The sequence below is a fragment of the Malus sylvestris genome, chromosome 1, assembly GCF_916048215.2.
Source record: "Malus sylvestris chromosome 1, drMalSylv7.2, whole genome shotgun sequence".
In the NCBI taxonomy this organism is placed as follows: Eukaryota; Viridiplantae; Streptophyta; class Magnoliopsida; order Rosales; family Rosaceae; genus Malus; species Malus sylvestris.
Window position 1 is genome coordinate 24,736,289 of NC_062260.1, and position 16,911 is coordinate 24,753,199.

A 16,911-nucleotide genomic window follows, 5' to 3' on the forward strand; every position below is an offset into this window, starting at 1 on the left:
CAGTCACTTGAGAAATGTAGTCGAAATACAAACTTTTACATTCAACGGGTAAAAACCAAGTCTTGCAATCTACAAAAGTAGCTACATGTATTGAACAACTACATCGTGAAGTTTAAATACAATGCTATTCAGGAATCCAGAAAGAAGAATGCTCCATGGCATGTTTACCAGCAAAGAAACAAGCACGCTCCAAAAATTGAAGAAGAATCCTAGTCCCAAGCTCAGGTAGAACCACTTATCTTCAAGTAAACGGTATCCTCCTCCTCTGTCTTGCTCAACTGTTGGCGGCACCATCCTATCTGCACTGCAATTCTTGTCCAGTGGAGCTCCGCCAAAGTTCATGCCGATGAAGCAAGCTGACCAAGGCTCTAAAGCTGAGTGCTTTTTGGAATCTCTCCCGTCAAATTGTTGTAGGACAAGTTTAAGTTACTCAGAAATGTCAAACTCCTCGTGCTTTGGGGAATCCAACCATCAAGTTGGTTCATTGATAAATCCACAGACTCTAACCATTTCATGTTAACAAGTTCTGAAGGGATTCTTCTGGTCAAAAGATTTTTGGATAGATTCAATGATTGCAAACCGCGGAGGCTGGTCAGTTCCTCAGGGATCTCTCCTGATATCATGTTCTCTGAAAGGTCCATGATTACTACCAATCTAAGCATTATCCAACCATATTCTGCTTCTCTCCCCTTTGTCACCAACTTTACATTATCCAGATAAGTGTCGTACATCAACAATACCTTGTAAACATCTGGCGTGGTGGTCATGGCACTGAAATATCTTGGTATTATTCCGGAAAGGTTGTTATGTGCAAGGTCCAATACGTGGAGACTTTTCAGCTGACAGTTCATGAGGAATGTGTCCTGGAAGCTTATTTGAACGAATGTTCAGAACCCTCAAATTCGAAAGGCTCTCTCAAATCCATGTTGGAAGGCTTCCGGAAAGCTTATTTTGGCCAAGGTCAACAAGAAGCAAATTCGAACAGTTTTGCATGGACAAAGGCAATTCTCCAGATAGATGATTATCTTGCAACTGCAGTGCTTTCAGCTGTTTTCAGTACCCTATGGAGATTGGAATATTCCCAGTTAACTTGTTGCCTTTCAAGTTTAAAGTTAACAACAATTTCCAGTTCATCAAACAATTAGGAATTTCTCCAGTGAGAAGATTGTCCCGAAGATATACAGAAGTAAGTTCTTTTGGCTCGTCCATCCTATCACCGAAGAAGTGGATGAGAGATCCAGAAAGTGAAGAGTTTGCAAGATTTAGTATCCTTACTGAGGAGGAAACCAGAGGCAATGACCCATTGAACTGGTTAGAACTTAGGTCAATATGGCGCCCCCCACAACTATATTTTGAAGCTTCCCATGCATTTGGTTGTGAGAGAGATTTACAGTATGCAACTGCAAAGATATGTTCCAAAACCAAGTTGGAATGGTATCTGAAATTCCTGCATTGGGTAGGCTTAGAACCACCAATTGCGTTTGTGTTTGAAGCCACATAGGAAAATCAGGCCCTAGATGCCAACAATCCAACCATAAACGCTGAAGTTGAAAAGGAGGAAGCCAATCCTCTTGCATTATTGGCATCTAGGGCGTGAGCTGACCCTATTCCTTGTAAGAAATTATAAGATATATCGAAATCAGTCAGCATTCCGAGCTGACCAATACCTTCTGGAAGAGCTCCCTTAAACTGGTTGTGAGAAATGAGCAATCGGGTTAAGTGCGATAGATTTCCTAATGACTCTAGGATGAGACCTGATATTGAATTGCACGAGAGATCAAGGTGGATTATTCTTTTAAACTTTTCAACATGCTCTGTCAAATGACCTGAAAGATTATTAGACCCCAACAACAATGACTCTATTCGAAATGAACTGCACCCGGACAAACTCTCAAAGACTTCAGATACACTTCCATGGAACCTGTTGTGTGACAGGTCAAGATGAATCAACTCACAAAGCTTGTCCAACGAAAGATCAGTTCCCTTGAGAGATGTAGTGGCATTTGTGGAGGGATGGATGGAAACTGAACCTTGGAAACCACAACTTTTGAGAGAAAGAGAAATTAGATTTGTAAGACTAAAAACCCATCTAGGCATCAAAGAATTAAATGGGTTCCCGAAAAGATCGAGGATGGAAAGGGAAGTAAAATTTATGATAGGCAGAAGAGGGGGAATGTGATCAAGTTGACAATAGACCATACGTAACTCTACCAAAGAGGGGAGCATGTTCACTGTTTTCAACCAGTTAGATGCTTTGCTAAGATTAACAAAACTCATGTCGAGGTGTTTCAAGTGGGGAAGACCAGAAATCCATTCGAGATTCTCAGCCTTCAGTGTGTCATCACGGAGGCCAAGATATCGTAGATTTGTGAGGTTTCCCAATTGAGGAGGAATTAATCCTTGAAAACCAGCTTCTGAGATGTTAAGATATCGTAAAGTTTTAAGAGAACCAAAGAAGCTAGGAATCTGCAATCCTTGAAACTTGTTGTAACTCAAGTCCAAGTAGTTAAGATTCTTCAAATGGAGCAAAGAAGGATTTACCTTACCACCCAACCAAGTATTCCTATAGTAGTTATCTCCATAAGACTCATGGATATCCTGATGAGAATTGGGATTAGTGAGGCGGAGCTCGCGAATGTGACCAGTTAAGTGATCACAGACAACTCCAGTCCAATTGCAACAGTCTCCATAACTAGTCCATGACAAGAGCCGATTTGAAGGATCCTTAAGATCTTTCTTCAACATCAGAAGCGCTCGTTTCTGACCTTCTTTGCAAGGTACACCCGGACTTCCGCTGCGTAAACCGACACTGAAAAATGGAATAATGGTTGCAATAGTTAGAAACCTGATCATCAGAGGTAAACCAGCTCTCATGGGGCTCTCCATAAAGTTGAGTTATATGAATCAAGTATGAGCAATGAGGGTGTGTCTATATATATATATATATATATATATATATATATATATATATATATATATATTTCTAGATTAATAATTTCCACAACAAATTTCTTAAAGAAGTTATATAATCTTTATTAAAGGAATATAAACTTATTTGTAGTCCACATTATTGACTAGATTTCATATCTTGAACGTCAAAGGTTGAAATATTTCAACATTTGACGTTCAAAATTTGAAATTGCAACGTTTGATGTTCAAGCGTGAACTATGAACTAGACTATCAATTTCCAGTTGTTAGAGCTTTGATTTAGATTGTACAAGTAGTTGTGCTCGCGTGTTGTTGTGGGGTTAAAAATATTGTCTAAGGTGTAGAAAGTATTGAAAATATGTGTCAAAGAATATTGTTTATACATATATTACATCTACAAACAAAATATACATATTGTTAGAAAGAAAGTATGTGTTTACAAACTTGTAGTGAAAAATATAACAGAATCCTGGAACACTCAAATTATTGAATTAGTATACAAACTTATGTGTATTTATACCAATACATACATGTGTGTGTTATATTTGGGGTCAATTCATGAATTAGACTAAATAGAGATGGTCTTTTTCACCCTGATGAAGTATGAAAACGTACGAGTATTTTGACTTTTACCACCAGAACAAAGAGCCGTCCTTCGGCTTCACGAGTCAGTTCACCCCATACCATTAAGGACGGAGCTTGAAATTCTTCTAGTGGCGGCAACCCGAAAAATAACTAGCAAAACTTTACTATAGTATGGCTGCTTACACCCATAAGATAATGAGGATGATTTCAAATAATAACATATCACAGTTTCATCGGGGAGAGAGGAGTTTTTTTGTTTGAATGATGGAACAAAAACACTTGTAAATCGTGATCGTATAACATTTAATATGGAGTAGAAGTAGTTTTTAGGTAGTGCTTGATATTAGATACATAAAAATAAATAAATAAAAGCACACGACCGGAGTCTGAAAGTGGAATTGACAACAGTGCATGCTTCCAGTCCAAGGTCGACCAAAATTCAAATTTTTTGTCATCGTAATTTCAAAGAATTAGTCTTTTATTTATTTATACTAGCTTAAATAAACGTATTATGTATCACGATTTGACTTTGATCCCAAGATAGCTCTGTTTTCTTGTTCGAAAATTGCCCATTTTTGCTGCCGAGGACATATTTGGTTTCATCAAATTTTCAAATGTCGTGCCTTCCTTCAGTCGCCCGCAGGCCGGCGAAGGCGGCGAGCTCAGTAAATCCAACCCGTGTACAACTATATATATATACAAGCGATAATGAGAGAGGAAAATTGAACTTACAACCTTCGAGACGGAAGCAAATGTTAACCATTTTAACTACAAGCCTTTGAACCAAGGTGGATGGTTATCAACGATGCTCCAATCTTAGTCAAGCTGTTATCAATAAAAAAGTTGGCAATTGAAAGCAACAAGCAGGAGATGGATTGTAATTGTCTAGGAAAAACCAAAACCAAAAGTTTGAGTTCATCTCAGCATTTTCAATATAAACAACAAAGCATAACTTCAAACTCTTATGTTCTCACGAAATGGAAAAGGTACGATAAAATAGAACTGCGGGCACACTGACATGTTTAGTCACGCAACATATTCATCCAACCTTCATGGCCGAAAGTTCCACGGGTTCCAATCACATCCCTCAGAGCTTGCAGGAAGAGCTCCAGCGTTTGATCCCCCAGAGTGCCGAAAGTCACAAGGAAACATGTTTGTTTCTGCGGCACCTAGCCCTAGTGAGCTTGCAGGAGGAGCTCCAGTGTTTGACCCCCCTCCACTCCGACCATGCCCAAACCATTGATCTATGTCTGACAAATTTATAGGCCTCATGCTGATTCCAGAGGCTGGTGTGCCCGAGCCTTGCCCTTGCTGCTGGAATGGTTTGAAGTCAGGTATTTGTGGTCCTATCTCCGCTTGCCTCAACCCGTTCAGACCTTGGCTTGCCTGCTCGAAACTATTACTTCCATACAGTGTGCTTCCACTACCACCCATAGGTTGAAATTGATGCTGTCCACCTCCAAAACAATTTGAGTTCAGCCCATGTGTGGAGCCAAAGGCTGGGCTCCAACTTGAATTAGAAATAATTGGAGGGCAATGCCACCTTATCGAAGAAGGCGGTGACTGGCCATAAACCTTTTCACAGTTCCCCCTTAGATCTGAAGCAGGCAGACCAGCTATAAAAGGATTCCTACCCCTACCAACATCAGTCCCAATGCTGTTGTTAAACAAGGCATTGATTGAGGGCACAGTCCCAATATACTGACCATTATGGTGCTCAATGTTTGTTTGAGCACCGGAGTATAGAGGTGGGGTGGAACTCCGAAGGATATTTGAAGGTTGAGTATTTATGATGCCATTCTGAAATAATGCCACATTAAGATCTAGATCACTAAACTGAAAGTTTGAAGTTGAATTACAAGGATTAAGAACTCCGGCTGTTTGTAACTTCTGCTCGGCAACCCCTTGCGCTGTTACAAGCAAATGCAGAATACTGAATTAAGTCCTTGATCAATATCTCATATGAAATAAGGGTAGTCGAGTACTTTATAATTACTGTAGCCAAAATGTAAATTTCAAAGTTGAACTTGGGGCATGCGTAGTTTGTACTTACACCGACCCCTTAAAGGCATCCCATAAGTTGACCTATCAGCATAACTGTTCATGATGTTCTTGCTCCTCTTACCAGCTCTTGATATTTTCGAGGAACATACACTTTCAAAACTTTTATAATCTTTCTCGAGGGCTTCAAACAATTCCACCGCTAGATTTTTCATATCACAAGCCTGGACAACCATAAATTGAATATAGTTAAGGAGAAAATGGAGATTTCAAGAGCATAAAATGTTGGTCAACCTTGACGATAACAACAGTGCTCAGTGGACTGACCTTTCGATTAAAGATGGAAGATGGAGCGTTGTATGACATTGCATTACTGAATACCAAAAACACATCGTGCTGTACATCAACCAAATGAACATCAAAACTAAAGCACCAGATTTGTGTATCAGTATTAACAATACAATCACAAATGTGATGGAATGGAACAGAGTTTCTTTTAATCCTACCACCATAAAGTAGAACAAAAACTAAATTTGATAAGGAAACTTATGAACCAAACCCAGCCGACCTGTTTACGCCGAAACAAATGTGTATACACATGCTGACTCAAATTTTTCAGCAAATACAGAAGGGGAGAGGAGATTAAATACAGAAGCTCAAAAACCAGTTCTCTCTTCCGAGCCTTACTGAAAGGAAAAACAAGTAGAGAACTAAGGAGTATAGAAGCACACCTGAAATTCTTCCAGTGTTCTGTAGCTTCCTCCACTGAGTTTTTCTGAAATCGTGCCGAAATCCATTGGCTCTTTAATGATATCATTGTACCCTTTAACCTTTCACATCAAGAACCATATATTAGCAACTATAAAAGTATATACACTTGGAAAGACCATAAATAAAGAGGGCAAACCTCTTGTGGGTTTACTGGTTTTGCAAACATATTGTACAAGTCTTTCCTGTAGTTAAAGTTGAAGAAAGATAAAGGCATTAACTTTCTTGATGAGGAATTCACTGAAGAAGGAGCTAATCACTTATACGAGCAAAAGAAAAAAAAATTCACTTCGTAAATATTATAGCATGGCTAACTATATATACTCCCTAAGAAAAGATGTCATAACCCAGTGTTTACTTTTGCAGAACGCTAAGAAGCAGTTCAAGCTTCCCTGATTCTGGTAGAGGTGTCTCCGATAGTGCAGCTACTTGATTAAATACAAGAAAAATGAATTAGTGAGTCTTTTCCATCATAGCATAAATATATATAAAGTTGCAATTTAAATCTTAAGAGGAAAAGAAGTACATACCACCACCGGAGTTTGTACAATTGTTGTTGCTCGAATTACCAACCTACAATTTATGAACAAAAGAAAAAAGAATAAAAAACAATGACACCTGTGCAAAATCCACAATAAATAAACTTGTCCTTCCATTCAAAATAAAATAACTTAAATAAAACACAAGTATTTAGAAAAGAATGCAGAGTGCCTACCAGATTTTATTACTAAGAAATTATGCTTGATTAAAAAAACTCAAAACAATAAATTAATCATCATATAGTCTGATATATTTATTTTATATCAGGTATACATACATAAATATATACTATGTTAACACAATTCAACATTTCCACCTCTTGTTCAATAACTGTTCCAGTTTTCACAGCATTATTAAGGACACACCTCTGTTTTCAAAGGATGCTCATTTCTACTTGCAGCCAGATCTTGGACAGGTCTACTCTTAACCCTTTTTCTTCTCCGTTTATGGCAGGAATCATCTTCTTCAGAAGACACATCCTCTTCTGCATAACATATTAATGTGCCCTTACTTTCCGCCCTTGATTCAAGTTCCAACAATCTCGCACTTCTTCTTCTTTCCCCATTCGACATCATTGCTACTGCTATTTGTTATTTTCCAGTCTCCTGATCCATAAATCAAGTGATAAATATTAGGGAAGAAGCATGGTAATTTCAAGAAGACTCTTAGATATTCATGTTATATATTCAATTTTGGAAAAGTAAAAGTGTCAGAAAAATTAAAGGCACTGAAATTCCTTGTGATTCCACAAAAGTTTAGTTTTAGTAGAAGGGTAAGGGTTACATCGGATATATTTGTTCCTAAACTAATCTGTGGGGAGGTTCTCAGACTTCACAAAACCAAGTTGATAGGTGCTCCTCTTACTACAAAACTCACTTAAGAGCATAGTTAGAAAACTCACTGAACTTTCATATTCTCTCACATCCTCTTAGATAGGAAACCATCACATCTTTCAGGCTTTTTTTAGATTGGGCCCCCTTTTCATCTCATTTAAAAAACTGATTTGCATTATAATCCACCATGAAAAATGGGGAAAAAAATGAATGAACTGATGCCACCTGATCTTAGATTTACAATGTGATGGAACACAAATTCAGGTATTACTCAACTGAAACATTGCAAGTTTTACAATAAATGCAAACCAAAAAAATCAAACCCACAATCGTATTTTACTATGCAGAATGAAATATGAGTAATTATGTTAACTTTCATAAGCTAAATTTCTTATTTGCAGTGAAACATGAGTAATTATGTTAACTTTCTTAAGCTAAATTTCTTATTCGCAGTTCAATCTCCTAAAAGGACACTTCAGGGAATTTTCTAGTCCAATTCTAGTAGAATACGTATTCCAAAAGAACAACAGGCAAGTGTTTCTGCATCAATGAGTACTACCACCACCATATTTTGGCATTTTCCACAAAAGAAGATGCATGAAAAAAAAAAAATACTTACTGAATGACAGGCTACATAATGAACAAAGCAAATGTGCTTTTTCCTTATTTATTTGTTTCTTCATTATATTGCTAATTTGATAGACCTGTTTTTTCTATGAGGAAAATTTCTGTCTTTTGTACCTAGAAATCCCTCAACCTGCATTCTGGACCTGGATTCGAATTAGGGACATGGCAGAACCCTACAATCCTTTGACATTCTAATTTATAACCAAACTAGAGTATACAAGGTTATCTTTTCCTCCATCCATTTGACTTCTCCCCCTTGGGCATGAACTGTTTAACAATCTGATAAGCAATCAGGTGTTGGAAGTTTGAACTAAGCTCAGATGCCAAAAATAATATGACTCTGGGTTTAGCTTTATATCCAGCTAGTGTGCTTGAAGATCTGATGCCAATGCAACTGCTTCCAAGCCTACTCCAAATCTATCATTTTTTGCACCAGCCACAACATTTTTTACATCAATGAACTTCCAAGACTACTCCAAATCCATCAATTCTTACCAATCACAACATTTTCGGCATCAGAGCTTCTCTAAGAGGCAAAATCTTAACGCATCAATATCATAAATTGATGACAACCACAACATAAATGATAGGATTGAATACAATTAAGCCCAAAACACCACTTGATATAAAAACAATTAAAGAATCAACAAGGTACAAAGCCCTTTGGGAAGGGCTAAAAAAAAATTCACTCTTATATTTATGATTATCAGAAATACTCTTCCTTTCTAGCAGGACTCACCTACCAGCAGATTACCTTGATTATTGTAAATCTGATATCCGTGCAACTGATCTACTCAAAACAATTCACCACTGGTAAACCTTCAATCCCTTTATATCCTGATCATGGCAGCAAAAATTATTAGTGAAAATACAAAATCATAGAAAGATTATCAAAGAGCAATCAGGATCTGCAATTGTTCTTCTTAGACTCTCCTGCGGCCATCAAAACACAATTGAAGACAAAATGCAAGACTTTCATTCAAAAGCGATAGTTACCAATTGCTCTTCTTCAAGAAACCGACCAGAGAAAGAATTTATAAGACCTGCACCGCGATAACATCGATCCTCATTGCTCAAATAAACCCTAAGAAGGCCATTTTATAAAGCGCCTCAATAAATACCACCCCCATTTAAGGTAAGTTAGGTGGATTTTATTGGATATGAACGAATAATGACTAGCACGGGACACCCGGTGCATGAAACACTTTACCTGACAAATGCGTTCTGCTGAACAAGTGCAGTGGCATTTGTCACATCTGGCAAAACACTGATAGTGAGAATAATGCATGGTTCAAAAACAAAACTTAACAGTTAAACTCAGATTTACTTCTCTAAACTGCAGTGATAAAAGCGATTAAAATGAACAAGAGCTTTATTTTTTTCAAAAGTCATGTAAATGAAAATAAAATGAGGAGTTACAAATTATTACTTTGCTTCATTTCCATGTGTGATTTTGAATTCATTCCTCATAAGCCTTTACAAACCAAATCTTCACTATTATAGCAATTTCTAAGTAACTCTCTTAATGAATGAACAAAAATGAAAAACACATATCTAGCTTAGATATGATTTCTGAAAAATGCATCATCCGTTATAGAACTTTTGAACTAAATCAGTAAATGAAGCACTTGATAATGCCTACAAACTCCTTGTGTGTTTCCCAAATATACTTCATTCGTTAGAGACTAGAACTAATACACTATTGGACTTTTCGAAGCTCTTGATAAAACCACATTAGTTTCTACATCTATTTATTGATTAATGCCTTGTGCGCAATGCTTTCAAACACGAACCAATTATGTGATAAGGCTTGTTCATATGGTACATACTACAAAGAAAAAAGTAAGTAACAATTCATGAAGCTAAATATCAAGTCAATTATGTTAAATTTTAGATAAAAACGGCACTTAAATAAACAGGAAAATGCAGACACGGGCATACCAGCATCCATCTCCGCAACCATTGGAAACCGACTTATGGTGGTTTGAACCAATCCCAAGTACTCAAGAAGATTCTTGCAATATCTACTCTCACTGCAAAATTAATTCAATAATTGCATAAACTGCCTATGCTGAAAATTAACAAAACCCTAAGAGAGAAAGAGAGAATAGAATAAAAATTATGGGTTTTCTTACAAATACTCACTCTCAAATTTGTAAGCAATGATGAAAGCCCCAGAACTGTTGGACCCAGATGAATGATAAGGTGTTCTTGCACACTCTGAGAGTCTGAAGACATTCCAAGCAGCTGGAGCACTCAAAAGTTGTGATCTTTTGGGGTAATTTCAGTGGTTCTTTGTATGAAGGGAGGATTGAGAGCCCAAAAGTCCATAACTTTGATGGGTTGCACTGAGCTCCTTCTTCTGGATCGGCATCTGACACCATTATCGCCATTCAAGTAAAAGAAGGCGGTGCTGAATCGATGCTGCTTCTTTGGTCTCTGTGAATTTCAGGAAACATGGTGGAGGAGGAGGAATTGGATAAAGCTTGTATGGAATTGCTATTTGCAAATCGTCTAAAAAATCTCGTGATGGTTTCAATCCAAGTTACAAAGTTGCGACGGAAACAACATAGGCGCCAACTCAATCATGTTTCTCATAAATTTGGTACGACACTACGAACCATTCCCACAATTTTTTTTCGTGAAATTACATTAATCACCCACATATTCTTACATTACATCAATTTTCTAGGGTTACACCAAGGAATTTTTGCCAACAATACAAAAAATAAAATTAAAATTAGGGTTGGGTTATTCACACATTCTTTTACCTTCCACGCAAGGAAGAAAATATCGGTAATATCGGAAATATCGGTAGTTCGAAAACACGGAAATATCGATGGAAATATCGGGATAATATCGATATCGATAAAAATTACATGGAAACCACGGAAATTGTAAGAAAAACTTGGAAATTTTTATTGAAACTTTGCAGGATGTTTATTTAGTCAATTATCTATTAGTTTATCACAAAAAATTGGAAGGAAATGCATTGCATGATGGATTTAACATTATCAAGTTGATTATATAGCGAGCTGACAAATATTGTGAGTGTAGAAAATATGTAGAAATTAATGAAAGAAGTCTAAACACACCATAATCATTTATATATAATGAATTAGTACAATATTTTACACTTTATACATTGTATGGTAAGATACATGAGTGACTTAGTACCACATAGAGTTCCTATGAGGTTCAAAATTTTCACTATCTTCATCATCTCTATGTGTAGAGTGAGTGTATTTTGAAGAGTAGTTAGCAACCATGACAATGGTTTTCAATAACCAAAACCCAAAAGTCAATAGGAAACCGAATACTTCGGTATTTTTCGGGATTACCAAACAAATGGGATTTGGAAACCAATCCCATATCGAAAATTTCGGTATTTTTCGAGATGGGATTCCCAAACTTCAGGATGGTTTTGGTTTGGGATTTTTCAGTTTGGGTTTGAGACTTTTTCGGTTTGGTTTGGGATTTTCCGGAATTTTTTCCAGCCCTACCATGTAAGTGACCAAATAAAAAATAGAAAAATTAAAAACCACATGCCATTGACTAAGTAATTAATTGACACAATTTAAAATATAATACCACAAAAAATTTGGAAAATGTGCAAATTTGTTTCTTGTAAAAATAATTCAAAACAAAAGAATATATATAAATATTGTAGCATATTATCACAACAACATAAGTGGTATAGTGGTTAAGGCGTTAAGGAGTTAAGTGGGAGGGGTTCGAACCCCTCTATGCTCAAAATTGAGACTTCAAAATTTTCAGAAATTTTTGGACTAATATCGCGATATTAGGCGATATTATATCTAATATCGCGATATTATCGATAATATCGCGATATCTTAACGAAAACTCATTGGATACTCATTAAAATATCGCTAACTCAAAAAAACGTATCGGCGATATTTTGGATATTTTCTTCCATGCTTCCACGTACTTATATAAATTTTTGGTCATTTGATTGAATGCATTAAAGAGAATAAACAAAAAATTAATAAGGGTGTGCTATCCACACACTCCATTTTACTTCGCACACATCCCTTGATAATTTCTGTCCGTTGATCTTTTTCAATTCATCTTATTCGATAGCAGAAAATTAAAAAGGTGTGTGAGAAGTAAAATAAGATGTGTGGATATCACACCCCAATTAATAAAGGATGTTGTGAGATGTAAAAAAAGATGTGTGAGACGTAAAAAAAGATGTGTGAATAGCACTACCAAAAATTGTTGTGCATTCTTTTCTCTTGTATGTGATTCCATGATTTTATAAGGAGATTGTTGTTAACTCCATGACACATTATCATGCACTTATTTTTCTCTTATTTGGTTTATTAGAGAGAAGTGCATGATGACTTTGTTTGAATGCATTCCTCTCATCCGAATGTAATGTACATATTTCTTTTAGATCCATAGATCGTTCGATTATAAAGACAATGTAAATTTGCGAATTTCATTCGGATGCATATTATCGGCCTATTGGAATGACGATGTAAATTCACTAAGTTATGTCTGAATTTGCTTTCTGTATTGTTTATTTGGTTATGAAACAATTACTATTGATTTCATGAGTTTTGACACCTTCGAGTGAGATGAAATGCGAACAAATTTCAACTCCTAATAAATAACGAGTCATTTTTTATTACAAGTAAATCAAAACTTGGCATATGTATACAAATACTAGATAGTAATTGAGCAACGAAATTTAAAAAAGAACAATAAATTATATAAGAAAACGTTCATCTACATTCCACCATCCCACATTTTGCAGACATGACATATTTTATCTATATAATTCCGATCAACAAACACCTAGCTATCTGCTTGGGGTTTGGATTCCATCTGGACCCAAATTGTGAAGATCCTATGGATCGTCACATCTTAGTTATTCATAGTGTATCGTGTTGTTAAAAGTCATTTAACTTTTTTATTTAAAATTAAACACAAATACTGCCTGATGAAAAATGGCCGCATGATATATGATAAATGGATAAGATATGAAGATCCCAGAGATGATCCTCTTCCATCTGCTTGAATCATTTTGACTTATTTTTCAATCAGTCAACAGATTTTCTGGAGAATAATATGTACACCATTTCCTGGCCCCACAATCATTTTGTAGGCAGGAGAATGCTTGTATTTTGGAGATAGAGAGAAAGAAAACTTGGAGATAACAAGTGAGAGCACAACCTTCAGTTCAACCATGGCTAAGTTTTTGCCCAAACATGTCCTAGGCCCCAACCCGAATGGGATATAAGCTTGGGGAAACTTGCATGCCTTTGAGACTCCATCGGTGAACCTCTCTGGTTTGAACTCATTTGCATCTGGTCCCCAAATTTCTGTGTCTCTGTGCAATGTTGGGATCAATGTCCATAAGCATACGCCTTTTGGAACGGTCATGTTTCCCACTTGAGTGTCTTCGAGTGCCTCTCTCGACACAAATGCGGCTGGCGGATATAGACGCATGACTTCTTGAATCACCATGGCCATCTGCATGGTCAAACAATCTAACATGTTATGTTTTCAGGTGGACTATTGTTTCAATGTGCAGACAATACTTAGTTGTATTGTCACACTGTCAATTTGGATCGTCAACTTAGTAAGACTTTGTTTGAATGTATAGTGACAACATAGTATGGTATCAGAACATTACTAAACATTGAACATAATTAACTAACATAACGAGCAATGCAAACACCCGTACCGTTTTCAACTGAGGGAGGGAGTTTGCGTCCGGCAGGCCATCCGGGCAAGCTTGAACCAACTCCGCCCTGATTCGGGCTTGCCACTCGGGATGTAAAGCGAGAAGCATCAAACACCAAGAGGCAGCAACAGCTGTGGATTCATGGCCTGCAAAATATATGTTCTTGCAGTTGTCAACTATGAAGCCCTTGGATGAACCTTTCCCTAGGGTTTGGTCATTGATGGCTCCCTCTAGTATTGTCTGCAACAAATCTTTTTGGTCACACGAGCCTTCTCTTTCTTCCACTGCCTCCCAGATCAAAGATTCAATCTCCCTCTCCAAACAGCCTATCTCGTTTGTCTTCTTCAATCCACTGCATTTTTCAACATTTATGAATTATTTTTTCGTGTAGCGACAATCGAATGTAATCTAAACTGCCAACTACGCTCAGATCTGCAGTTTAGTGTACATTGTTAAATAATGGAAAGTTTACGTACCCCAAATTACTAAAGAGGAAGTTTTGCTTGGATATCACTTCTTGAAGACTTCTAAGCTTTTTGAAAATCTCTTTGCCCTTTACGTAAGAGCTTCCAAAACAAGCTCTTGATATAACATCTGCAGAGAAATCTCTCAAGTCCTCATCCACCTGAATCTCCGCTCTCACACTGCCTTGTGCTTCAATGGAGTCCTCCCATTTTCTAAGCAATGTCTGTCCAGACTCCAGCATCAGCCACACCATGCCCTGCCACATTATCTCAATGATAAGTCTGAGTTTACATATTAATCATGGAATAAAACATTTTTTCATTGTTCGAAATTTTGATTCGGAACCGGATTTAATTACCTTGACTTTGTCTGAGAAGAACTCAGGGGCAACAATCTTCCTTTGCTGTGACCAAACAATGCCATTGGACCTCAAAATGCCATTGCCAAGCATGGGTGCAAGTCTCTTGCTTACATAAGAAGGCTTGCCTAAATCCAAACTCATACACTGGTTCATCTCCTTCACTAGCTCTGGGTTGTTCACATACAAATGTTGCCTCATTCCTGTTGAATATGTGTACACTGGACCTGCAAGCATTTCATACTTCATGTCACTACTTTTCTTACCAACAGATAAAAGAGAGATAATAAATTGGAACATCTTTCAACGTTCGAAAGAGAAGTACAGTAAGATAAGAGCTTTTTTGATAATATTTATGCAGGAAACACTTTTGCTTGTAAGTGTTATTGCTGAAACACTATTATTAGCAGCACATCGGAAAATTCATTAAAAATCTGAAATTTCTTCCCGTCATTCCTGACGAAACACTTTTGAATGTTTAACTTTTTCTAACCAAATCATGTTAGAGCATTTCTAGTTATGTTGAAGCGTTTATGGTCATTTGAAAGAACAGATATGAATTGATCATGAGCATATTAATACATGATTTGGAGGAGATGCCCACGTGCCGAAGGAATTGAACAAGGTATAAAGAACAGAAATGAAGCCCATTTTGATCATTCGAGTACTTCAGATATGACCCTCCCATGGTACAACCATTTTAATCATTACTTAATACTCATAAACCTTCATCTAAATCTTCAAACTTTTATAAAATAACTTTTATTTTTTGTTATATTATCAATCATGCCACATCAACAATTTTGGTTGATAATTTTGAGAATAAGAATTTTTATAATCTAATACTATATATTAGATGTGGCCCCCCCGTGTTCTAATCATCCTAAATAAAATAGTAAAATTCTAGTATATTGTATTAAAAATTTGTACAAAATTGTCACTTAAAACTACGGTCTAAAGATATTTCTCTAACATTTATGCAAAAACATATACACAACCCTAAGATGGCTTAGTTTTGACATGCCCTAGTCAAACTCTAACAGGTGTGTATGGAATCCAAGCATCTTAAAAATGGTTTGCATAGGCCAGATTCCGCCAAATCCCATTGACTGAGCGGGACCATTGACTCCCCTCTTCAATCTCCATAATTTTCACAGCAAAAATCAAATTCTTATGAACTCTATTTTCTTCTTAGCTTTATTATATCCATTCATTTGTTTGGATTTATTTCCCTAATAAATTTTCTGTTTTCACGTTTAATAAATAAAAAATTTACAGACATGTGTAGGAGTCATAGCCTTTGTGTTACGTATAAAAATTCATATATATAACATATATAGCAGGCCACAGATAAATGCTTAAAGAACAAACATTGGATTGGATGGGACTATAACAAGCAGAGAAGGATTAATGAATACCGTATTGTTTTCTCCAGTGTTCGAAGTATGGGAAGAGAGTGGAGGTGTAGTCATGGGCTACAAACTCAGCAGCCAGCAGGTTTGGAGGCTTCAACTCTTGCTGTTGTTGGATTTTCTGCATCTCGGGAAGATTCCCATACAGAAAAGAAGGTGCAGGGCCTTTGATGCCTTGCAGTCGGAGATTCCTTCTGACCCTCTCGGATTTTAGCCAAACAGTGCTGTAGAGGTGGAGGAAGAAGCCAACCAGTCCCACGACAGCCATGGAAGAAATTATTCTCAACAGAAGAGACACCTCCATCTCTCTCTCTTTCTCTATCTCTCTCTCTCAGTTTCAGTATGATATATATAGGCTATGAACCAGCAGAAATGTTATTATCAAACGTTTGTCATTTTGAATTATTGAAGTAAATATACTTATATTTATTTTGAATATTATAAAATATGCTAATTGTCTAACAAAAAACTATTACCACAGTCGCTTAGCTCCATACAAGTAAAGATGTATTTATTTCTTTCTTAATTGTAAATCACATTATAAATATTTTATTGAAGCCAAAAAAAGAAAACATGTCAATTCTAGTTTGTGTGCAATGAAGAACGACTTATATATTCAATAAAAAAAAAACGACTTATATATATATAAAGAGTTTAATATTTTTCTATATAGAACTGAA

At 36.5% G+C, this 16,911-nt stretch overlaps 2 protein-coding genes and 1 pseudogene across 9 annotated transcripts; all 3 read right to left on the reverse strand.

Moving 5' to 3' along the window:
* Positions 1 to 81: 81 nt before the first annotated feature.
* Positions 82 to 2,898, reverse strand: LOC126630897 (receptor-like protein EIX2; annotated as a pseudogene).
* A 1,466-nt stretch (positions 2,899 to 4,364) lies between these two features.
* LOC126632490 (uncharacterized) lies at positions 4,365 to 10,923 on the reverse strand. Of its 8 annotated transcripts, none has more exons than XM_050302918.1 (13): positions 10,429 to 10,923; positions 10,225 to 10,316; positions 9,494 to 9,539; positions 9,280 to 9,326; positions 9,027 to 9,120; positions 7,189 to 7,428; positions 6,814 to 6,856; positions 6,642 to 6,711; positions 6,423 to 6,468; positions 6,247 to 6,345; positions 5,843 to 5,911; positions 5,568 to 5,739; positions 4,365 to 5,424 (listed from the first exon to the last, which is right to left on the reverse strand). In XM_050302918.1, the coding sequence occupies exons 6-13, from the start codon at positions 7,396 to 7,398 to the stop codon at positions 4,565 to 4,567; spliced, it is 1,569 nt and encodes a 522-aa protein (XP_050158875.1). In that variant the 5' UTR covers positions 7,399 to 7,428; positions 9,027 to 9,120; positions 9,280 to 9,326; positions 9,494 to 9,539; positions 10,225 to 10,316; positions 10,429 to 10,923; the 3' UTR covers positions 4,365 to 4,564. The 8 variants fall into 8 exon arrangements, with proteins under 8 accessions (XP_050158875.1, XP_050158867.1, XP_050158885.1 ...); XM_050302910.1 differs by having other exon boundaries at positions 9,023 to 9,120; XM_050302928.1 differs by having other exon boundaries at positions 9,023 to 9,120; positions 9,280 to 9,367.
* Positions 10,924 to 12,996: 2,073 nt separating this feature from the next.
* On the reverse strand, positions 12,997 to 16,573 carry LOC126628541 (cytochrome P450 714A1-like). The gene is made up of 5 exons (XM_050298277.1): positions 16,238 to 16,573; positions 14,820 to 15,046; positions 14,473 to 14,717; positions 13,997 to 14,348; positions 12,997 to 13,782 (listed from the first exon to the last, which is right to left on the reverse strand). Exons 1-5 carry the CDS (start codon positions 16,533 to 16,535, stop codon positions 13,354 to 13,356), a joined length of 1,551 nt encoding a protein of 516 aa, XP_050154234.1. The 5' UTR covers positions 16,536 to 16,573; the 3' UTR covers positions 12,997 to 13,353.
* Between the last annotated feature and the right edge of the window lie 338 nt (positions 16,574 to 16,911).

Excerpts from the sequence above, each read along its gene's own strand:
- LOC126632490 (XM_050302937.1), bottom strand. The coding sequence starts at position 7,398 with ATGATGTCGAATGGGGAAAGAAGAAGAAGTGCGAGATTGTTGGAACTT. Across the intron at positions 6,857-7,188 it reads AGCATCCTTTGAAAACAGAG|GTTGGTAATTCGAGCAACAA; the intron begins GTGTGTCCTTAA and ends CATAAATTGTAG. Across the intron at positions 6,469-6,641 it reads CTTCTTAGCGTTCTGCAAAA|GAAAGACTTGTACAATATGT; the intron begins GTAAACACTGGG and ends CTTTAACTACAG.
- LOC126628541 (XM_050298277.1), bottom strand. The coding sequence starts at position 16,535 with ATGGAGGTGTCTCTTCTGTTGAGAATAATTTCTTCCATGGCTGTCGTG. Across the intron at positions 14,718-14,819 it reads TCTTCTCAGACAAAGTCAAG|GGCATGGTGTGGCTGATGCT; the intron begins GTAATTAAATCC and ends ATAATGTGGCAG. Across the intron at positions 14,349-14,472 it reads TTCCTCTTTAGTAATTTGGG|TGGATTGAAGAAGACAAACG; the intron begins GTACGTAAACTT and ends TGAAAAATGCAG.